Source organism: Tauraco erythrolophus, chromosome 17 (assembly GCF_009769465.1).
Source record: "Tauraco erythrolophus isolate bTauEry1 chromosome 17, bTauEry1.pri, whole genome shotgun sequence".
In the NCBI taxonomy this organism is placed as follows: Eukaryota; Metazoa; Chordata; class Aves; order Musophagiformes; family Musophagidae; genus Tauraco; species Tauraco erythrolophus.
This window is the reverse complement of record NC_141481.1, coordinates 18,437,402-18,461,548: the sequence shown is the minus strand read 5'-3', so window position 1 is coordinate 18,461,548 and position 24,147 is coordinate 18,437,402. Positions and strand designations below refer to the sequence as shown.

The 24,147-nt window shown below is 47.3% G+C and overlaps 1 protein-coding gene across 5 annotated transcripts in view; it reads right to left on the bottom strand.

The window, feature by feature from the left end:
• MGRN1 (mahogunin ring finger 1) overlaps nt 1-23,771 on the bottom strand; it is a 54,702-nt gene extending 30,931 nt beyond the window's left edge. For all 5 annotated transcript variants that reach the window (XM_086621985.1, XM_086621982.1, XM_086621983.1 and 2 more), the window contains exons 1-4: nt 23,672-23,771; nt 14,368-14,486; nt 11,360-11,448; nt 5,165-5,311 (exon numbers count right to left, since the gene is read on the bottom strand). In XM_086621985.1, coding sequence (XP_086478111.1) covers nt 5,165-5,311; nt 11,360-11,448; nt 14,368-14,486; nt 23,672-23,759 — 443 coding nt within the window. In that variant the 5' untranslated portion in view covers nt 23,760-23,771. The remainder of the gene's footprint in view (nt 1-5,164; nt 5,312-11,359; nt 11,449-14,367; nt 14,487-23,671) is intronic.
• Nucleotides 23,772-24,147: the final 376 nt, after the last annotated feature.

The window sequence follows — 24,147 nt, the reverse complement described above, 5'->3', positions numbered from 1 at the left end:
AGGCACCTAAGGGTACAAACACATGAACCAGTTACTGCAGGAGAAGGCAGGCTACGAACTGGGAGTCTTCAGCTATTCTCTAGGAGCTGCTGAGGAGTAGTGCCAGCCCTGCGATGGAAATGCCATACGAGTACCCTCTCATTTATTTGGGGGAAATTACACGCTTGTCTGCAATCACTAGTGAGCAGTCAGTGTACAGCTCGCACACCTGCATGTTTGCGCCTCCTATATGCTAAGGCAGAGATCCTCACGCCCTTAGACAGGGCCCATCATGGTCTCCCTTCACCTTTTGGCCGACACGGCTGAACCCTCCCCGGCTGCACGTGCCGATTGCCTCCACCTCACGCACGTGGCTGCCCCTCTGGCTGGCTAGCCTTAAAATCCAGTTAGCATCATGGATTCCGATAACAAATTCGTCTTTGTTTGTAGGACATTCTTGAAGCTGACAGGTACTGCTGTGCCTCAGTGACACTGAGCAATACAAGGCTTGTCCTCACGGGTGAACAGTCAAGCTCTTACGATGGTTTCCCCAACCAGGGTCTTCCCTGCTTTCTACCCAGCTGCCGGAAAGCTGAGGCCAAAGAAAAGGACAAACTGCAAAATATCACTCTCTCCAAGCCAGCTAGATCTCAGGTCACCTCCCCAAGAGCATCCCGACCAAGAGCGGATCCTTGGGGAAGACTTTGTGCTAAAGCTTGCTGGGGGCACTGCCACAGGAAACAGAAGCATAGCAGAATGGTTTGCCGATTTCCAAAACCAAAGAAAATAGACAAAACCAGAAAAATTAAAACTGAGGATATTGGGAGTCTTGAGCTGTTCAGAGGCAGATCACCACTAACTCCATGCTGTTAAAGAGACTCTGGACATAGGCAGATCTGGTTTCTGGTGCCCTTGGGGTAATGCACCAGCTGGTCCTCTGAGAACTAATGTGTTTTACTCTAAAGAGTCTTTAGGCTCACCACAAAGTAAGCAGGCAAAAGATAGGCAGAAGGTGAGAGCAGCAGGCCCCTCTAGATTCAGACTAATTCCCATTTCATCCAAGAGGCTTCTACAGATATCTTCACGAGCACCAGAAAGTGCTGGGTATCTTCCCCCAGGCTGTGAAGACACCTCTACAGTCACCAACAGCCACACATTCACCTTCTCCTTCTCAACTTTACTCATCATCTGTGGTCCTACAGCAGTGACAATACAGCTCTCCATGAAACTGAGAGTTCAACAGTTCAGGACAAGAGGCAGGCAGCAGTTGGGAGCTACATGTTCCCAACATCTTGGCTGGGAAACAGTATAGCTGAGCATTACCTCCCAGCACGATTACCTGGGAAAGTCTGCTGAATGCTCCTTTGAGACAGGTTAGGACAGGCAGCACATACCGATAAAGCCAACAGCTTTTAAACGGAGCCCAAACAACTCCAGGAGGAAGCTTCCCAGCTTGCAGAGAGAAAGGCATCCCTTTGGTCACGGAGACCAGCTAATCCTGAAGGCAGGCCCACAACACGCAGAGTGTCGTGGCTCTCGGATGAGCAGAGGCTCTACAACAAGCAATGCCTCTGCTCAGGGACAGCCACCTTCTCTCTCCTCACCCCAAACTGTATGAACACAACCATGTTCCTAGCAGGAGTTTCACAGGAGCAGGAGCGCTGATACTATCAGGATCAGTGGTTGTTTCAGCAGAGAAGCAAGAATAACTTGTTTAGCATTTCTAAAGAGCCATGCTGCAGGCTGGGGACTAGGAGAAAATTTCTGCTTTTGACAAGGGTCCAGAAAGTTCCTCCCATTTTAGGATTCAGCATCAATTTCGGAGAGTGGAAAAAAAAAAAAAAAGTGTTTTGTTCTAAAGAGCATCTTCCTCCCAATCAAGTGCTGGACACAGCAACAGAAAAAGTTTTGAACTTATATACAGTGCAGCTTTTGCACATGCTTGTTCCTTGAATGTAGCTGTTACCATCAAAAGAAATCAAGATAAAGGAAAAACTACCAGCCCAGGCAGGGGGAAGCTGCATTCCTATTAGTGCACTAAAAATGCACTCGTTCCACTTAGAGCTCTAAGAACACAGCTCTGATTTTTTTTTTTTCCACTAGAATTTGAAAAGAATAAATCAAAGTAATTATAGCACTGCCCTTTCAGAATTGCTTTGCAAAGCTGAAATCAGAGCTTCAAAAGGTTTTTACTCGAAGCCAGCAAATCCAGAGAAGCAGAGATGCCTACTTCAGGCAGCTGCACGAGCCCCGCTACGTGCTTCATGAGCTACTTCCACATGGAAAGATAGCCTGGGTTGAATTAAAGCAGCTTATAAAATCTGTATTTGTATCTCTCTTGCCCCAGCCCTTACTACCTTCACATCTGCATGAAATCAGGATCACACCTTCCAAAAGGTTCACTGGCTTCTGGTGCAGCCCCCCACACATACAACATTTATTGCCCAAGAACTCCAGAGCAGAGATGGACGGTTCATCACTCTCATACTATGGGGAAATTAAAGTATGATGTATTAAATAAAAGGCCAGCAGTGGAAGGAAGAGCTGAATCCGAGTGCTTTGACTTTTGACGTAAAGGTTTAGTGCACTGGGGACTGCTGCCACCCTAGCAGGGCAGCACAGCATCGTCGGCAAGGTGATAACTGCTGACTGCTGATCCTGGTTTCGTGTAGAGGCAAGTAAGGTTCATGAACAAAGGCTTCTCTTCCGCCATCTGAACAAAGATCCATCTCTCAGTGAACCATGGACAGGGTGGATTAAAAAATTCATATTTTTAAAAGAAGTACTTCTGTTTGAAAGCGAGAGCTCTGTTAACTTTCAGAAACTCTACCTAGAAATTGTTCAAATTAAATTTGAAAAGCAGTTAGGTAGTTCATGTTTGCTGCATAAGCTTTAAAGGATGGACAACAGAACTGGTGACAGTCACTGGCTTAGTGCGTGGCACTGAATTTCAGTAGAACGTGTTCTTAGGCGAACCACAAACTGTGTTTTTCTCCTCCAATCAACCAGCAGAGTTCTGAGAGGAAAGCTGCTAGCTACAGAACACTGAAAACACACTCTGTCCAGAAACAGTTATATTCGGCAACTATAATACTTCCATTAAGCAATTATTATTCAAGGCACAATGTGACAAGACAGCCTCTTAGGAGTCCAACACAGAGCAGTTTAACCAACAAGAATGCCACACTGCTGGTCTTCGGTGATTCAGTTGCGCTTCCATCCCAACACAGCTTGGTTCAAGACACAGGTTAAAAAAAAATAAAAATTGTAGAATAACTTTTTTTTGGCCATTTTAACATAACAAAATGCAAAACTAGGAACGTGCAAAAATAAATTTTAAACTCTACGCATATTCTTTACAGACTTACGCTCTTTGTAAAATGTAGTACAAAGTTTGACACAAAGCTTACGCTGAGTTGTAAATGCAGATGTTTCATTGTTACTCACCAGTGACAAACAAATTCTTTGAGATAAACCAACAAGTGACTATGCAGAACAATATTAAAATCAGTGATGTAAAAAAAGACTTGCTGATTTAAGCCATGGTTAAAGTCTGGCAATGTAAATACATCCACCCTGGCCATAGAGGCCCTCAGTTCTCCCCATTAACCCATAGACAGTTTCCTTCTTAGGTCAAAAAAGAAGGAACACTGCAGGGCAGCACAAGGGACACTGGTCACCTCTCCATGTTGTACCTGTATTAGGAAAAGAGGACTTCAATCTCCAAGGCTGCCATTCCAACACCTTCACTAGCACTAAATTCACAGGAAACCTAAGGACCTAAGAGACAGAACACGGAAACTTTATGAGGATTTCTAAGGCATCGGGCTGCGTTCAGCTCAGCTCAGGAAAAACTGGATGTAAATAGAAAGCGTTTTCAGAGTTTGTCAAGAGATATTTTTCAAGCACCTAAAAGGAGCTAATTTATTATCTCCCCAAAATAAAGGCAGCCATAGGCTTCGACAGAAGAGAAAGGGCCTAAACAAAAATTCTGGATCGAGATATCCTCCAGGTAAGAGGAATGCACATCTGGATGGGAGTATTGATCTTGTCTCATTTCTAAAAATACACTATTCATTGACCATTACTGGGACGTTAATACTTTGCACAAAACACATAAGCCATTTTATGGTTTCTCATCCATTCCTGCTGAAAGCTCTACAGATCCCTTTAATAAAACATAAGTTTACCCCCAAATCCAGAGCACCACTGCAGAAGCCGTCAGCACTACGTGCGCAGAGCCGCTGATCAGCCAAAAGCCTCTACTTGAGGAAGCCAAGAGCTTCTGCAGCCTGAATCCTCCTTTACCCACAGAACAAAAAGAATTCTTTGTCCCATGGCCATCGGAAGCCTGCCATAACGCACCAGCAGCTCACGTGTACCCAACTCACACCAGGGAGAGCACATTTTGGCCACCTTAGCTCTTAATACGGAGAGGAAATTTTTCGTAGTCTTACAGGATATGATGTTGATTGGAATGGTTTAAATGCGCTGGTTTAGATAAAAAGGTTTTGAAATCTGTAAGGATGCACTACAAGGATATAAGAAAGGCTCCATGGATGACGTTTTGACCATTCTTTCTACAGCTAGCCAAAGACTAATTGATGTACCTGGCAGGAAACACACAGACAGGGTTTCAGGCAGTAAATCCTCCTGATAGCCACCTCCCAACAGCCTGTGTTGAGGTGGTCGTTTATCCCAAAAGGGGCTTTGGGTGGGCCTCAATTCCACAGACTCACTATGTAAATGTCAGACTGAACTTTACTTTGGTGGCCCAGATGCTCCCGTCACAGGGAACACAGAAATCCAGTGAGTTAGGTGATCTGGAAAAAAAAAAAACAGGCAGTATTTGAAGGGAAGGATGGTGGGGTTTTTTAATCCCATAGACCATCTTGCTGACAATGCGTGTAGTTCCTCTCCTTTGTTGCACATAGAATGGTTTCCCCACATCCAAAAACCAAACCAAAAAGGGAACAAGAGAGAATACTGGCTATGTAGGGGAAGGAAATGAAAGCAATATTCCAAGCTATCAGAACATGTAAAACAAAACAGAAACAGAAGATATTTCCCTCTCCACCATCCACGGCAGCACTGCTCTCAAGGGTGATTAATGAGACATGTTTGACAGGCTCGTCACCCAAGAGCTCCTGTGCCCCGTCCACGTGCCCACAAGCCTAGGACTTACACTGCCATGCCACCAACAAACTCTTCTGTAGCCTGGCAGTAGATTGTGATGGCAACACGGGCGTCTGCATCAAACGTGAACTCCAGGCTGTACAGGACTTTCTGCTTCCCATTCTCCTCAGTAGGACTATCAACATCATCTTTATACCTGAAAGACAATGTCAGAGGATTAGAACATATATTTACGAGATATCATGAACATCACTCTGGAAATCAGGACTCCAATCTCAGTGTTCTAGGCAGGCAAGGCACCATGGGCTTCCACTTGGAGCTTCATAGGAGATTTCCATTTTTTTCCTCTGAAGAAAGTTCTTCCAAGATTTGACTGAAGTTATTGAAGTGAATTATGTAACGACGGTGTTGGGGATCTCATCCAGCCGTATAGTGCCAGGACACAGAACGAGACAAGAAAGTGAACTCTTGAATGTCAAACCCCTAGAAGAAGAAACATTATCCTCCCGCCTTTTAAACCTTGGCATTAGGCTCAGTATTTGGGCTAAGGAAATCCTGCATGGGCCTGAGAAGTCTAAAGCCTAATTCTTTTAACTCTGCAAATGAAATGGTGCATGACAGGCAAAACCCAACGCTTCTCTAACACAAAGAACTCCTGAAGCTCAACAAAAAGTACCTCCAGTATCACAGAGAAGATGATATTCAGATCAGAAAGCATCCGAGTGTAGGAACTTCAAATACCTTTAAATGTACAACTCATCAACTAAATCTTTGATGCTGCTAATGACCGAAGCTTGCACACATTTATCGTATGAACAAAAATTAACATACTCGACTGCATAACAGATGCATGAAAACCAATATAAGAGTGAGTTTAAAAGTCGTTTCAGTTAACATAAAGGTGAGTCATAACTTGGCTATGGGCTACGGGACAGCTGGATCCCAGTGTGTGATCACCACTGCCCAGTACTACTCCTTCTCCCTGCTGCTGGAAAAGGCAGGTAACAAATCCGGTGAAGAAGGTGGTATGAAGCAAGGTTGAGGGCAGCAAGCTGTGGCGATGCAATGAGTTACAGCGTGCCAGGAGTAGCCAGAGAGACCAGCAGATCCTGGAAGAAGCAGCTAACACGACACCTCATGAGAAGATCTCCGCTGCCTTGAAGCGCAAAGTGACAGACAGAGAGACGTGATTCAGTGGCAGGGCAGAAGCAGATTCATAGGTAAATTCAAATGCCACTGTAATCCTACAACTGTAGGTACCACCAGTAGTTCACACACCGTGTAGGAACGGTGAATGCAGCAGGTTACCTTCGAGAGGTGTACAACACTACTTGATTTGCCACCCAGCTCCAGCCTCACATGTCTATCGGTTTTACCTTAATTGTGACGATACCTGGGTCAAAGCCAAGCAGCTGAACTATTCAGGAAAAGCCTGGCACCATCTCTGACTTCACAGTATCAGTCAGCCTCTCCCTTCATTAAACAGCCTTGATGAACATGCTGCACTGGTGAAAACACTCAGAACTGGGCAAGGCATACCCCCATAATTCAATCTAAAAATTGTCCAGGGAATCCTTATTTACCAAGTTCACTGAGATGTAATAACTGCTGCCTAATGAAGAGGGTTCCAGCATGAATTTTATTTAACACCACACTGAACAAGAGTGAAAAGTTCAGCTTCAGCAATTTGATACAGAAGGTGCAAAATAAAATTTAACTATACCTAACACAATAGTTGTACTAATGTAACCCTAGCGAATCACTACAACGTACACTTGCGCTCCTGTCTGAAGGACTTGGAGAGCTCCAAATAAGACTTTTGCCAGAGGTTCACCAAGGTCAGAACAGCAAATCAAGCTAGAGTACACCCAACATGCTGGTATAAAAAAGAAAAATCCCGAGAACTGAGAGTCTGAACATCTGCAGCAGCCTGGATACAATACACAGTACAAAGTAAGACGGTATTTTCACACAAGCTAGTTGCATTCAAAGAATAAAAACATGGCATTTGAAGGCTGTAAACAAGAAACATTCTATCCAGCAGAGCAGGTTTGCCTAGAAAACACAGGAGCAGCCTCAACATTTTGTGCTGGACTGACTCAGGAACACAGATGGCAACAACCTGCTCACAAGTATTCTATGTGTCCAAGAAAGCAGCAGCACAAGCTTCTGCAAATTATTTCTTCCTATGCTGCCTTCCATTGATCCCAGGTCAGCAGCGAAGGATCCAGGCTACGATACACTTGCTACTTCTTCCAGAACAAGTGGGGTGGGAGAGAACCAGTACCCCTTCCAGGCAGGCACCAATGAAGGCTACTTCACAGACCTATACTCACTGCATATCTAGGTAGGTATTGAAATAGAGATGCCCGGCACATGCATGAGCTACAGATCGACAACACAGATCTAGATACTTGTAAACGCCCCAAGTAATAAGGTGGGAGACCTGGGGGTTGGGGCAGATCACACAAAAGCAACATGTCATTAGTAAAACCTTGACTTCACTGAGAAGTCGGACAAAACATAGAGGTTCTCAGATCACCCTCCTGCTCCCAGCTTCACCCTTGCATCTCCCTGCCAGTACTCAGAACGTGCTTCCATCCTTTCCAGAAACCTAGACTAGAATAGATCTGTTACCCTGGGAAACCAGCAAGGGGCCACTACCAACTGCAGTGCCTGGAGAGGTGGTTTTTGGAGGAGGCACCTGCCGGGAAGAAGTAAAGTCAGAGCCCTGCCTGCCTGGAACAGCATCACTCAAGCAGGGGACAAAGTACACATGTCTGAATGGTGACAGTCACATCAAGGCTGTGGACACATCTTCCTGTTGTAACATGCCTGGTGCTGAAAGTTAAGGAAACAGTTCTCTTGCCACATGGCAAGAGGTTCAGGTGAGAAATGACTGCATAAGCAGCTATGCCAGCTGGTAGATGGAACAAGGAACAAGCAAGGACTGCATTGGTGCATACTTTGAGAGGCAGAGACATCTCATGTTCCACCTTAAGGTGCAGGAATAGTGGGATGTAACTTCAGGGAGTAACAAGACAAAGCCAGACATTTTGCATTCCTTCCATTTTTGCACGGGACATGGCAGACAAGGAGGTGGGTCAGGAGTGATACAGGTGGTTCAAGAGCTCTTCTGTCTCCACCTGCACTCAAAGTTTACAGTGTACATTAGTCAAGCCCTGCAGACAGTGGTGACACAAGGTGGCCACAGATGCATGCACAAATTTAGAAACCAGTGATTTTACTAGGTGTGCCTTTCGGTCATGCACACAAACTAAGGGCATAGCCTTCACAATCACGTGTATAGAGCAGAAGAGACTGACCACCTTTGAGAACAAAGAGCTGATCCAATGTTATGATGAAAAAGGCAAAGCAGGATGACCAAGGGAGCTGAGGCCACTTGGTCTGACATCGCTTCTGGATAAAACAATGGAAATGCTGGAACTTTTTGTTTGTCTGTTGAAGAATTAAAAGATAAAAATATAATTAGCAGCAGCCATGACAATTTCATAGAAACAGGTCGAATCAAACCTGATTTCATCCTTTGAGAACATTAAAAAGTTTGACCAACAACTTAGTAGACATGCAGGATAAATGCTAAGTATTGCTTGATGTAGCACTGTGAGATACGTGTTACAACAGCATCAGCGCAGGCACTAAGTGAAGAACCAGCTGACATCTCTATCAGCATTGTCTTTCCTGGGAGGAGATCATCATCAAATGGAGGCTTTCCTATCTGGGGGCTCTGCAGAGATCTGGACACAGTTTTAATATTACTCAGGGCTTCAGAGCAAGCAGTCCCAGTACCTGCACCACCGCAGGATGAACCACTCCGAGGATCGAGGTCAAGGAGGAGAAAGGATTTCCCTTCTCTCACTCACAGCAACTCACCTGTCTCCCCTCAGTCCCCATTATCATCCTCCCTCTCGAGCCCTTAACCAAAACGCTCGGTGGTCTCACTATTCTCCATGGTATTGCTGCTGCTTATGCCACCTGAAGGCCAAAGACTACGCTGAAGCAGAAAGGATGACCCAGGGTGCAACTCGTGAGTTGATCTTCCTACTGCAACTGGAAGTGCTTTCAAGGCAAGAGTGAAGAGCCAGTATCAGCCCATCAGGTACTTCAGCTCTAAAGAAAGCTTCCAACCCAGGGCCAAAAGAGGGACACAAGACAGACACGAGGCAGTCTTTTTCTGTTGATAGTTAACGGCAAAACTCATGCTACCCATCTCTGAGGTTCACGGAGCCTCATCCTGCTAGGAATCAAGCACTCGCATGAGGTGTCAAAGACTCAGAACTTCAACACCAATATTCATTAGTTTATTGCCTCTTTCCAAAGCTGCTGTAAATATTCAGGATTTGGCAAAACTCAGAACTTTGGCTGGTAAGAGCAGGGCAGAAAGCCCAGAGTGGAAATTTCCTCATATTCCTCCATAAAGCCCTACACTCCAAATTATGGATCAATACTCTCTTCACAGGTGAACAAAGGATTTTCAGTTAAACACAAGGGAAAACAAAAAGCTTGTGAGGACTTCACCATCAGAGCCTCCCTTACACCTAGACAGTCAGCTCAGTGTCATTTTATTTGGTGGAGGAGGTGGCAAATTAAACTTAACTAGTTCTGGAAAGAATGCGCAAGCCTCAACCGCTGGTTGCGAACAAGCCAAGCTGGAGAGGACACCAAGTGCCTCTACGTGCACAGAGGGAGGAAGGAAAAGCTTCTAGTCCAGAATAGCAGAAAAGCACAAGACAGAATGTGCCCTTGGGGACTGGCAATTAAAATCTCATTTTTTGGGTCTACATCAGTATAAAATGAAATATAATAACGTTGGGAGTGTTGTCGTCAGCGCCAACACAGCAGTGCAAGAGCCTGGAGAGCTCATGAGGCAGAGAAAGAACTGACAGCACTGGGAATTAGATGGATGCAAACACAGACACCGTCAAGGTGCACGGACACTACATTTTAAATAGCTCAGAGCTGCAACTCTGCTTGGGGGGACAGGGCGTGCAACCACAGAAAGCAGAACGACAGACTCGTATGCACTAAACCCCGCCGACTCCTCCACTCACAGCAAGCCCTCTTCCAGTGAAAAAGCCACGTCCCACTCGGCTTCTGAGCGATGTTAAACATACAGTTTACGTGGATGTCTGAATGGGGAATGAAATACCCTTTCCACAGCAAGTTTGGGAGGAAAGCAAGACTTTTTCCTAGAGAAGTACTTCACCCTGTAGCTGAAAAAGTCGGACAGCACTCAGAGCAGTTCACCAATGGTTACTTTTTGAGAAGTCCTTCCCTCTTTTCCTGTTCAATCAGTTTTGAAACCACGAGCATTTTTCATTAAAAACAAACAAACAAACAAACCAACCTTTAGTTTTCAGATAAAAACAAACTGAGGGTTTTGTGTGGTTATGACTCAAATTACTTACATTACACCACACTCTCAGAACCACCTTGGCTGAGAGTTGAAGCTGGCCCCCTGCCAGTACTCCAGCCCTGCGCCCGTAACGCAGAATTCGGAGAGACTCAAGGATCTTGGAGAAATGCTCTGCCTGGACATCTGCCCAGTTGCTCAGACCAAAACAAAGCACTGTATGCCGGGCCCCTGGATTTCAGCCATCCGTTTGGAAGAGGGCAGCCCCAGGCCGAAGCGTTAGCCATTGCATTTAATCCAGCTAGTGCTGGTTTAGATCTCAGTGTAGAGCAGTGAAAGGTAACAGATCTCCATGATCATCCAGACCTCCTTCCCCTGCGCATGGGGCACAAGACATTTAAGCAAATGCGTAACACTAAGACTGAACTTCATCTTGGCAGCAGGAGAAAACTGAGGAAGTTTCACTCAAGACCAATCAGTCTTCCTGGCCTGTGACTTGCACCGGAATCTGCTACTTTCTGGCTTCTCCTTGCACAAGAATGCAGAAAGAAACCTGTCCGTAGGGTTTATTGAGCTGACTAACATCCTCCGTTCATGCTAATGATTTTATGGTTTTGTTTACCACTCTAGTCCGTCCTGCAGAGACAGATAAATCACTGGTCCTGCTTGGAAACACAGATTGCTTAAGCCTAGGGATAAGGAGTATATAAACCACCTGAAAGCTCTGATCACAATGGAACACAGAAACCTCTGGATATATCTAGCAAAAAGGATCTGGAATTCAGCTATTTCTCCCGAATCTTATCAAACACAATTTGGCTCTGGATGATAGATCACTGGGTTGAAAAAAATGAAGAGTTCAGGCAGTACCTCACAAGACGGAGAGAGTCTTTGCGGATATTCACCAAACTTCTGAGGGTCTTCACAGGCTCATGTGGAGCGGGAGTTACATAGGGAAACTGGAACAAAAAGGCAAATAATTCTCTTATTATTACACTATAAAAGGTGGCAGCATGTTACCTGATATACAATTTACCCAAACTGAGGCAAGTGTGCTCAGCACAATAGCCACAAGGAACAGAGCTATAGAATTCTACTTACAGATAAATCAAGCATGTCTCAGGGTGAAAATCCTGCTCTGGCCCAGCAATAGCTCATGCTGGGAGTACGCGCTTTAAGAAAGGGCATTTTCACAAGCTCTTTTTCTGCACCCTGAATTCTCAGTCTGGAAATCCTTGCTCTCACAAGCTTTTATTTCCACTAAAGAAACCACCTCCAGCTTGAGCAGAAGAAACACAGCTCTTTCATGTGTGTTACAGCACACAAACAGTGACCTGACTGCTAATCAGCACGCTGAAGCCCTGGATTACTGGGGGAAACTCTTTTTATTCTGAAACAATGGGGCAAATGTTCTGGAAAAGAAGGAGACGGGGATAGGGGGTGTCGTTCCATTATACAATCAAGAGACCTTGTCTCACAGATGGTCCTTTAAATAAAGAATGATAATGCTTCAGGCTGTAATTCTCCTTACTGGTCACGGAATCTCCAGCAAGAAATGTTTACTGTGGTGACCGCAACCTGTACACCTGCAGACCTGCCTGCCAGATCTCCCACCTGCTCGGGGAAGCCCGAAGCTGAAACATCCACACACAAAACTGCCAAGTTTGGTAGGTAGGTGCTCAGGCTGGAGACACAGCCGTGCTCCAAGTCAGAGCAACAGCATGACACAGAGGTCCAGAGCTATAGAACAGGCTTTCAGGCAGAAGGTTAATCTGAATGACCCGGCAACAGTGCCACCACGTAGCCTCATTAGAGCTGGGGTCCTTCAAACACACATCTACTAGTGCCCTGCAGTCGTGTAGAAGTACCAGAGACCACCAATATACACGTTTCCTTAGAAGTGAAGAATCTGCTAAACAGGCAGCCAAATGCTGCTGCAGCTGAACTTCAGGGCAGCTCCAGGACACAATCCTTCAGTGCTGTCCCCTGGTGGGGCAAGAACCAGAACCTGAGGGAAAACGTGCTGTTTCCTGACCGAACCGAGAATGCCACAGAAGACCCCGTGCCACAGCCACGGGCAGCAGCGAATTCACGGGGCAGCAGCAGCTACTTTCCTTGCACCTTGACTGTTCAATACTGAGGTTGGTAGCACGGCTCTACACAGAGCACTTAAGAGCTCAGCTACTCCAAAGTGAGAACTTGGCCCACTCCCAGAAAGCAGTTTTGCTGCTCTGTGTTCAAGTGGTTTTTTCCTTGAAGATTAATCAGAGTTGCCAAAGGGCATCAACTTTACATAGGCAAACTATATACCACGACAGCCATTAAAACATCCCTCTCTTAAACCTATTTGGCCAACGTCCCACTGTGTTAATAGCACTCTCACCCACTCCCCTCCGAGGAAGTGATGAAATTCAGTGCCGGGATGTCTGCAAGGAAACCCAGGCTGAGACGTGCAGACAATTTCACTCTGCAAGGTTGGTCCCTACAGCCATAGGCACATCATGGGATGTTTAGTGAACAGCTGTGTGTTCTTTCGCTGGAGCACCGTGCAGCTGTGAGTCACAAAGCAAAGGAGAAGCGGTCAGCTTTCAACTGCTGTCCTGCACACGCCCTGTGCGCAGATGTGGCGCAGGGTACGTGGTGAGCATCCCCACGCCTGCATAGCACTGTTACATCCAGAACCATTTCCATCTAAGTCCCTCCTTCCTAATTCTGTTGCTCATCTGCACTTTCTGCTCGAGCAGGGGCTCTCCAGATTCTCACTTGTCCTCGCCTGCAGAGTCCTGTTAACTAATTGTGGTGCTGAGAAGACCAATGGCACAGCCTGAGAGCAACTGAGAAAGCAGAACATGTTTGTCACCAGTCCAAATTCAAACACTGAGTCACCTTGCCTCAGTTTCCCACATCTGTAAAACAGGGATGGCACTGAACTGCCTCTGAGCATTACAAGCATGAATTAACTAATAGCCACAGCTTTTCTGAAGATGACAACCATGATATCAACTTTTTTTTTTCATGTTTCGAAGCTGTAGAAACAACTAGGAAAGCAGCTGGCAGAGTAAGCAGCTCATTTCCCTTTCCTCTCCAAAAACATCTCCAAACGGCTCCCACTCTGTTACCTTTTGGTTCTTTTTAAGCAGTTCTGAGATGCAAAAGAAATCCAAAACATAACACACATAAAATTCCTATCTGTCCTTCACAACAGTGCTATCCTCTGTTTGCAACAAGCAAATAAGCCAACTGCTGGAGCGGGTACCTTTTCACAGTCTCATAAGACATGGAAATACCTCCATGTTCCAACTGGGAAAACTAAAAGAGAGATTATTCTGAGCAGCCCACCTAGGTTACAAAGCAAACAAAAATCACCAAATATCAAGATCTGTCTTAAAACTGCCCTACACTTAGTCAGGCCACTCGTTTACACAGAGAACAGGACACTGGTTGGAATCCACCCAATGTGCCCAGGAGCCCTGTGAAGTTCAGGCTCTGAAAGGGGATCTGCTTCCCAGCCTGCTCCTCTCTGCAGCATGTTTCATGCTCGCTGAGGCAGGCAAGTCTTGTGCAAGAAGGCCATCAGAATGAGTCCCCAAAATCTGTGCTCCTGAACCCCTGCCCTTCTTCCCCCATTATTTCTTCCTTCTGCTCTAAGTGAAAACAAGCCTAGAAGGTGAATATTGCTTTTTAGAAAAACTCTGCTATGTCGGCCAGCAAGCTGGGACATGGGTGGGGGAAGGCTCTTGTACCTCAGGCTGGAATGACACTTCCCAAGCAGTGAGGGTCCCTTAGCTCTGCGCTATATTCCAGTGCAAGTCCTACACACGGTTTTACAAAATAAGACAGAAACAAAAGGGTAAAATAGACAGTGTATAGGAACTTGCCTGAACAGGTCTATTCCCGAGGAAGTTTAGATCCATGTTCTCGCCAAAAAGGTAGCCCTCGGGGTGAGGGGTGTCAAACTTCTCGCCTCCCATAAAGAAGTGACTTGCAAAGTAGTTTCCTAGAAAAAAAAAAACACACAAGGGAACAAAAAACTCTAAATAAGTGCTTCCCAGAGAACAGCTGGTCTGTGCAGTTTTAATTCACATATATAAAAGAGCACAAGACAGAAAATACTGGCTAGTTCACTCCTTCCCTGTACTACTGATGGCCACTGAGAAGAGTAGAAGCAGGGGAAAAAAGAAAAAAAAAACAACCTAGAATAAATCATTACAGTGGAGGTAATTCCATTTTTCCAGAAAAGCAATAGGGAGCAGTAAGAGTCAGCTCCTTCCAATATTGCTCAATTTCGATGAATTCTTCCTCTTTTCTCCACCTTCCAGTGTGAAGTCCAGTCCCACAAACACCATTGACCACCTGCTTGGAGGAGGACGAGGCTTCATCCCACTGCAAAGCCCTGCACAGCCAGAGGGGCTCCTGTTGGGCAACGTTTGCCTTCCCTCCCACATCCCAGAGCAAGAACCACACAAAACCTTCACTGTGGGTGCTACAGACTATACACCTTGATGCTTAATTTAATTAAACATAGACATTTCTACACACAGAAACATGGATGTCTGGAAGAGATATAAGACTGTCGTGGGTTAGGCCACTCCAGCAACCAAACTCTACACAGTTGCTCACTCACCCTCCCCAACCCCCAGGGATGAGGGAGAGAATGAAAGAAGAAAAAGAAAGGAGACCCGTGGGTTGAGATAAGAACAATTTACTACTACCGCTACCAATATATATATGTACGGATATGTACAAGGATAAATATACAAACGTGTGATGTACGGTGTAATTGCTCACCACCCCTTGACCGAGGCCCGTCTCTTCCCAAAGCTGCAATCCCGAAACAGATAAATCCCAATACCACAATCCCGGATGAACAGGAGGCCCGAAATAGAGAGAGAGAGAGAGAGAGAAAGCACTTTGAGAGTCCGAAAGTGAGAGTCTCAGAAGGGCAAAAAGCTCTTCTTTCCGACTGACCCTCACTTTTATACTGGGCATGATGCTGCATGATATGGAATACTAACTGGTCAGTTTGGCCTCAATCCTAAATCCAAGTACAAATCGTAAGGAGAGTCGTGGACTCCCCGTCCCGGCCATGCTCCCCCCCATCCTGTTGTGCTCCTGCACACTGGCAAGAACATGGCACGCTGAAAAGTCCTTGAGACCTCAGTGCCAACTATAAACATCAGCTTGCTATCAGCATTCTTCTCAGAGTGAGCCTCTGAGTAAAACCAAAACACGGAGCTCTTCTAGCTGCTAAAAAGAAGAGCTGACTCTGTCCCAGCTAAAACCAGGACACCCTGGGACTGACTAAACTGAACTTCGGCTCTGAAAGGTTCACCACGGATGCGTTTCATTCATCTTTAAGGTGAGGCACTACAGTGTGAATTTCCGGAGATGAAGCATGTGCAACGTCACCGGGATTTCAGAGCACAGAATTAACGAGATTAACGGCCAAGCCAAACCGAATCGGTTCAGACGTACGAGAGCACCAGGGATGCAGCCTCTTCCTAGAAAGGCTTTGGGAAAACTCTCTCAAGTATGAACTTCATGGAGTTGTAATTTCGGAGAAAGAAGTATCGGGAGAGATCTAAAGTAAAAGGCTCCACCCAAGCCCTCTCCCTTGAAGTTCCAGAGCAGGGTTTTTGCATGCGCGTGATGAAAGGACCAAGCCAAACGTACATTTCCTTCCCAAGGCGCAATGCACAGACAGCACAAAATCTGTTTTAAAATGAGTCATTACAGAAGCAGTAACTAATCATCTGAACGGTTATGGAGGCATTATGGAAGGACTTGCAGTACCTCTAGCTAGGAGCAAGCATGATTTACTCTGAAATGGAAGGGCTTTCATGAATGGCTCTGTTTTTTCCATTAAGGCTGCTTTCCTTTATGCTTCAAGAAAGGCTCTTCTTACTCTGCACAGATGGTAGTGCTTTCATGACGATGGTAGCGCTCAGCTACTGCTGAGCTCAGCTTACAAGCATCCAGATGTCTGTGTTACAGAAACACGTCCTTCTTTCCAGATACAACAATCAGCTCCAGCACAGGTCCAGAACCTACGTAGAATCTGTCCTACAGAACCCACGTAACAAAATGTAGGTGCGTGCTTCAAATGACAGGCAACCTTCTCCCACCCCTCCCAGAAGCAACAAATTAAAAAGCTAATCTGCCTATAATCTCCAAGCACAGCTACCTTGATACAGCCTCCCCACCTGAGATGCACTGCAGTGGTTTCTGCTTATACTAAGGCTCAGAAAAGCATGACGAACACTAGGGTTCAGGAATAGATTTCACATTTTATGCGGGCCAAGTAGGATTGTGTTTTGGAGCATTTTATCTGATTAACTGTGAAGACAACGCTTGTGCAGGATGTCTCAGTATCCCAGCAACTGATTATCTGGGATCAGAGTCAGACAGCTCCCTCGTATCCCATGAAGGAGACATCCCGGGGCTCGACTCACCTCAGTAAACCTGTATTCCATAAATTCAAAACAGAGCTTTTTTGTGGAGGAAGATCTGCATTCCACGTGCGGAGGATGCAGAGCCCCATCGAGCGAGGACTGCTCACTGCCACTGAAACCCCGTGCCCTCAGGGTGCCAGCTGTCCAGGAGAGCATCGCCAGGCAGCCTCTCCAGCACCGCAGGATGAAAAGGTCTCTCGTCCAACTGGAACAACACTGAGACACGTAACTAGCATGTTCAAGGCACCTGCCACACTGTCTTTGCTCCACTAAGAACTACTTTTGGGACCTCTGAGAAATTGTTAGGATTTCTCACAAACACACACTACCCCCTGCAACACAGCAGCACTTCTCTAACCGTAAACCACAGCTTCAGTTCCATGTTCAGACTGAAGGCTCCCTTCATCTTCCTGCTAAGTCACCTCCTGCAAGGTGAAGGAGGTTTTTTTACCCAGAGGCACTTCCTTCATGAGCAAATAAGAAACACAGTCAGTGCCAGTCACAAAGAGCACGAGGAAAATCACTCTGAGGAGCTCAGAGGGGAATACGCTGGTGAGCAGAACACCCCTGGGCTCTGCCAGGGCTGCCACGGATACAAAAGCTGCCGCATGCACAAGGTTTCAACAGCAAAACTAACAAACAAGGATGGCATCAAACTGTCTTCACAAATTTATAACACAGTTTTTAGCAGATAAAAAAAGATATTCTGTCGCAAGCTTTCAGAAACCAGTCACTACAACAACACATTAACTTCGGAGCTCTGAAGGTAAGACAAAAGTTATGCATTATTCCTCTCAACCACTGTCACAGACAACTCAGAGTTTGTCCAAGTTGGGGACAAAATGCTTTAAGAAATCACTCTGGTGCTAAAGGACTAAAAGGAGAAAGAAACTTGAAGAAGGAAAAAATGAGGTATCCTCTTTTCTGTTTGCTGTGACATCCACACATTTAGCATAAGACTGATAGGATTTTTAGTGACTCTAAAAGGCTTGTATGTATTTTCTACGAACTAAAATCCTGCTGCAGCTCCACCTCTAGGTTCTATTTCCAATTCCACTACAAAGACAGCCGTAGGCTTTCAGCCAGACCACCATGTCTCTTGAACCCTCTTCCCACATGTCTCCCCAGCTTATAAAACAACCTTGACCTACCTTACGCAGGTGCTTTGCACGGAGCTCTGTAGCTATGGGCACAAGGGGCATGGTAAGCACCATCCTCTTTGGCAGGAATAAAAGAAAAGCAAAAAAATCTTTGGATTAACCCTCCACCAAACTGCTGCAAAGGGAAATCCTCCAGGAAAATGCAGCAACACACTTAGGAGGAAAGAATCATACACAAATAAACAAGGATAGAATATGAGAAAGACACCAGAGCAAAGAAAAACTGTGTCTTTGCTTTCCCAGAGTAAATGAGCACAAAACATAGGAGAAAATTAGATAAAACAGAGCACGAATGGGTGACACTGCTGAGGCAGATGAAGTACAAGCAGTGGTTGTAAGAGAAATCGTTGTGGGGGTAAACTACAGTGGCTGGAAAAACACCCCTGGGACACCCAGAATGGGTAAGCTTGACTCACTGGTATGTCCCAAGCAAAATCAAACTGGAACCCGAGGCTTCTCCAAGGCATCAGATGACATCAAACTGCTTAACGTTTAGTCCAACATGGTGGTGGGGTTTTAGTATCATTAACGCACCAGCATTAAGCACCAGACTGCTCCAGTCATAATTACTTCTCCCTCACCCTAAACCAGCGACCTAACCCTGTGACCGAGCAAACCCAACACATGGATGTGACGCACGAGTGACACGCTGGCAGGGGACACAACACCCTGCAATGGCCAGGAGCAGTTGGCAACACTACTGTAGCCCCATCAAAACAAGGGCTGTATCATAAAATCTTCATTAACAGAGAGCAATTAGATGTCCATTTAAGCTTCTCACTGTTATTAGAAATAACAGTGAAGTGACAGAACTTGAGTCCATTTTAATTGCTCAGTCAGACACTCACCACCACGGCACGTCAAGGGACAGACTGACAGCACAGTCCCAGACACAGCCTGAGCCGGAACCAGCACCGCAGCTGGATGAGGCCCTCTTGCTTCCTTACTGCCCATCCCTGTAGGCCACCAAGAGCAATCACGTAGCAAACAGGAACGTGGCGCTGAGCTCGGTTAAATACAATCCGGCAACAAACAAGTAGCAGAACCAACTGCTTTTAATCCATAAGCAGTAATTGACAGGATTTTTTTTGTTAGTAACCCATAATCACCTCACCCCTAGGGAGGTGATTCTGTCCCTCTACTCTGCTCTCATGAGACCCCACCTGGAATACTGCGTTCAGCTCTGGAGTCCCCAACACAAGAAGGACATAGAGCTGTTGGAGCGGGCCCAGAGGAGGCCACAAAAATGATCCCAGGGCTGGAGCACCTCTGCTATGGAGACAGGCTGAGAGAGTTGGGGCTGTTCAGAATGGAGAAGAGAAGGCTCCGGGGTGATCTTATTGCAGCCTTCCAGTACTTAAAGGGGCCCTACAGCTGGAGAGGGGCTTTTTACAAGGGTATATAGTGACAGGACAAGGGACAATGGCTTTAAACTGAAAGAGGGGAGATCTAGATGAGATCTAAGGAAGAAATTCTTCCCTCTGAGGGTGGTGAGGCACTGGACCAGGTTGCCCAGAGAAGCTGTGGCTGCCCCATCCCTGGAAGTGTTCAAGGCCAGGTTGGATGAGGCTTTGATCAACCTGGTGTAGTGGAGGGATTCCCTGCCCATGGCAGGGGGCTTAGAACTGGATGATCTTGAAGGTCCCTTCCAATCCAAATCATTCTGTGATTCTATGATTTTATAAACGCTCCAGTCTGGTGCTCGTGAGTAGCTGGGGAGCAGGCAGGAAGGGAATGCTCCAGCCAACAGCAGACGGTGGTGGTGTCACCAGCAGAGCTGGGCTGAAACCCTTATGGAACTACAGCAGGAGTGACGGAGACAACCGCTCCGCAGTGCTTTGCAGAGCGGGTGAGGAATGACAGCTTCGTATGAAATACAGGAACGTGTTTCTGGCTGGATACTGCCACAGTACACATGGGTTATGACTGAGAACAAGGTGATGGATTTGGTACCACTCTGGGCACCCTTCTATTTAAAATCGTTCTTCTTTTGATTAAAGCATCGTTCCCAAACAACAAAGCAGTTCAGCTTCAGAGAGGAGTAATCTATCTCCTTTTTTTTTTTTTTTCCTCTCCCCAGAACATCCAGGGAATTCTCTTTCAAGAGCCCACTTCAGAGGAGAAAAGCCATCCCAAGGGCACGTGCTCCCTGCCCTGCTCCACACTGCAGATGAGCTCACTGGAACAAGAGAGGAGCTGACGAAGGAGCTGCGGAAAACACTGGTGCATTGCTCACTGGTTGCTAAAGCAATAGGGGCATCATGAGACTGCATGCAAGAACACGGATTGTTTTACTGCTTCAAGCACAGAAGCACAGCAAAGACCATGACTGTTCCTTGTGATTATCCATTTTTAGCCCATTTCACGGGAGCATTGATTCTTCTGTACAAACTGGGCCCTTCTCCAATCCCCTTCCAACTGGTCAGGCATCCGCAATGCCAGCACAGTCTCCATAAAGCAAGCAAGAAAGGTTAAAAGGTACCAGTGAAGAGGGATTAGAGAAGAGAATCGAGTGTCACCTTATAGTATTTTAGCAGCCTCGGCCTCCCCAGATGCAGGGGAGGAAATGCAGATGATCCACACTTGGAGCTTTGGAGGAATAACCAATGCATTTTCAGAGGATTTCTAACTACAAAGCTGCATACCAGTTGTAACTAAGCTGTCAAATGATCTGTGGACACCTCATTAGGGACTCTGGCTCCTAAGGACCAAGGTGGATTCCACAACAACCTGCTCAATCCTCCACAGAGCACATGACTGACCCAGCAATAACTTCTGACCACATCAAAAGTCAATAAATGAGAACTGAACATTCACCACTGCATTTGCAATCAGCTGTGACTCAACAAGGTGCCTTCACTTGGTACAGCCTGGCAAAGTAACTGTTCCTTCTCACAGGCAGGCTGATACACTGCTCAAATTACAGTCAGAATACCTGTATTTTGGGTTTATTTCCTTGCATGACATGTCCTTCCTGTGAGGTGGTGTATTTTCTCCACACAAACCCGTGTCCTTCAGACCTTCACCAACCATGGACAGCAGTGGACCAGGGCCACAGTCGCTTTCCCAGACATTTGCAGTGAGTCAAGATCTGCTTAAACCAGCGTCAGAGAAAAAAAACCCACAAAAGGTGACGGACAGCCCTCGGTCCTGCACAGCACTCCAGCGGATGGGTAAGCTCAAGGAACACTCTCTCACCACATCTTCCAGCCTCTCAGAGGTAATCTCTGAGCAGCCAGAAGTCTGCCTGCACGTCAGGCTAGCACTCCAGTGCGCACACTCAAACATCTAACACAGCCCATGGAAAACTGGCTTCTCCCACGCAGGCAGATAGAAACAGTACAGGGCTCACAGCGACAGTGTCAAGCTAGAAATAATTAGCAACCATTTAGCCTAAGAACTTTTTGTACTACTTCCAGCTTGCTTCCTGAAATTAAATAAAATCATACACACTCGCTTCCAGTCATCTTCACTGTCTCTCCAGTCCCAAGACAAACACACTCAGGACTGCAGGACCAGAAGGGACAGTGTCCTGAACATGCTCCACCTAAAGAAGGGAGCAGCGGTTGCCATCCTAACAGCCCTTACTGTTCTGGCTAACCTTCCTTGAATCTCCATCTTAGAAGCGTTCATGACCCCTTCTTCTGCCTAGAACGATCCTGAGCTTGAACAGTTCTTCTCCCTTCCTGAAGTCAAGAGGATCCTTGTTAGATAAACCTGAAGAAGGTGAAGAGAAAGGCCTAGCCTAAAGACAGTATGCTTTCAGAAAGAGCACAAGCAAGTGCAACAAAAAATTAATTAACAAGCATCTAATTGTATCTAAAGCCTTTAAGGGAAATACCAATATTTTTCTTTAATCAGCTGCTTGAAAGCATTCGATGTTCAGTTTTACAAGGGTAATACCACGCATGGAACACTCCTGGGAAGCATCTAGGTCACCAGAGCCCTTCCAAGGTGCGTGTGAACACACAGACCCAACCTCACGTGTGTGAGAGGGTTACCTTGGCAGGCACGTTGGCTAAAACCCAACACACCGTTAAACTCCAGTCTAGGTAACTAGAACAGTACAGGAACAACAGGACGATGATTTGAAAGAAGCAGTTTAATGTTCATTGCATATAGTGGTTATAATTAATCCAGTCCATATCTAAAATCCTGCCTCAGCATCAACAGAAATCAGGTGCAACTTTTAGACTGTAAGAAAATTGCAAGCAGGTCCCACGGTACCACAGCTACAGCTGACAGCTCACATTCACCCAGTCTCCCACACTGGGAAAGCCCCCCCGCAGCCACCCAAGGGACATGCAGAGTCCCGCTGAGTTCCAAACAATGACTTTGGTCTTTCCTAGCAGCCCAAGAAACTAGTTTCCATCTCCCTAAAAAAGCAGGTTACGTTTTCTAAGAGAGCCAACACAGAGGAAGAATTTTTCCAGGCGGGTTTCCCTCTTCCATCTCCTCCACACCATCCTTCTTGCTGAAGGCCAACCTGCAACAGGACAACGTGTAATGATGGCAGGACTCTATTTGAAAAGATCTTGCCCCCTCATCCAAACAAAACGGGGGTACCTTGCTCCTTCTGTCACACAGCCCTGAGGATGTCACAGCCAGCATGCCATCGCACATACATGGAACTCGAGTCTCTCAATGAAAAGGCTATGCTGCACCCGTACCCAAGAGTGAGGGAACCAAAAATGCCACTCTGCAAATCCCCTAGCCCGCCTGGAAAAGCCCTAGCAGAACAGAAACAGAGAAAAATTTGTAAGCGAATGGATACCACAGAAAAAAAAAGAGCACCTGAATTTCCCTGATGACTTGTTTTGTGAGAAGAATAAATAAAACTCTTTAAACAAGTTAAACCAGGGCAATCTCGAAAGCCAGTCTAAGACAAGGTGAGTCATGGGCTCATCCCAGCTTCACAAAAGTGGCACTGCTGACAACTCCCTAAGTTTTCAGAACATTTCCCTTTGGAAAAAAACCATGCATGCAGGCCATGTCAGCCCAACGGCTCCTAGATGAGAACCACGACCATTTTAAGGAGTTAAAGAAGGCTGTCATGCAGGAATTTTTCTATCCTATATTCCACCAGATCCGATTTTCCTTCCAAGTCCCCACTGAACTCCATCATCACTTCCTCTTCACCAGCAGGAGATGCCTCACTTGCCACACACCGGCCGCGTTCCCGTTTCCAGAAGGGAGAAGCAAAGCCTTGCTCCCGGACCGCGTCCAAAGGGCAGCGACTGAGCCGGGCGGCCACGGACACCGGCAGCGGGACACACCGGCGGCTTGAGCGGCGGTTCAGGGCACACGCCCCTGCTGGGCCCTTACGCCAGCCAAAGGGGGCACCGACACGGCCTCGTACAGCAGGTTTAGCCAAGAAAATCCCCACTCGGCGGGCCCCGCTCGGCCCCGGCCGGTGACGGGCCCTCCCGCAGCCCCTTCCCCCGGGCACCCCGCGGACCGGGCGACCCGGGACTGCGCCCTGCTCCGCCTGTCCCCTCCGGGCGGCCTGCGGGGCACCGGGCCGGCCCCCTCCCCCGTCCCCGGCGCTGAGGGGGCCCCGCGGCCCTCACCGGACTTGGGCGGGTAGCGGTAGGCCGAGTTGGCCTGGATGTCGATGTCCTCCACGCCCGCGATGCGCCGGCTGAGCAGGGAGCCCATGGCGGCCGCGGGCAGGACGGGCCGGGGGACGCACAGCAGCGCGGCGGCGGCGGCGAGCGGCCCGCACCCACGGCGGCGGTGGCGCGGGGCACGCCGGGAGAGCGAGTCCGTCAGCCCCGGGACTACAACTCCCGTCAGGCACCGCGGCGGCGCCTACCACCGGCGGCGCGGGGAGGCGGCGCGGGGCCGTTCCCCGGCGCACCGGCAGGGGGCGCGGTCGCGCGGGGCGCGGGCCGGAGCGCGCCGGGGTGGGGAGCGCGCCCAGGGAGCGCGCCGGGGATGGCGCACCTGCCCGGGGACGCGCCTCCCAAAAGGTGCCGAGGCAAAGCGGGGAGAAGGAATTACCGCCGCGGGGGCCCGGCCCGGCTGCTTGGCGCAGCGCCGGGAA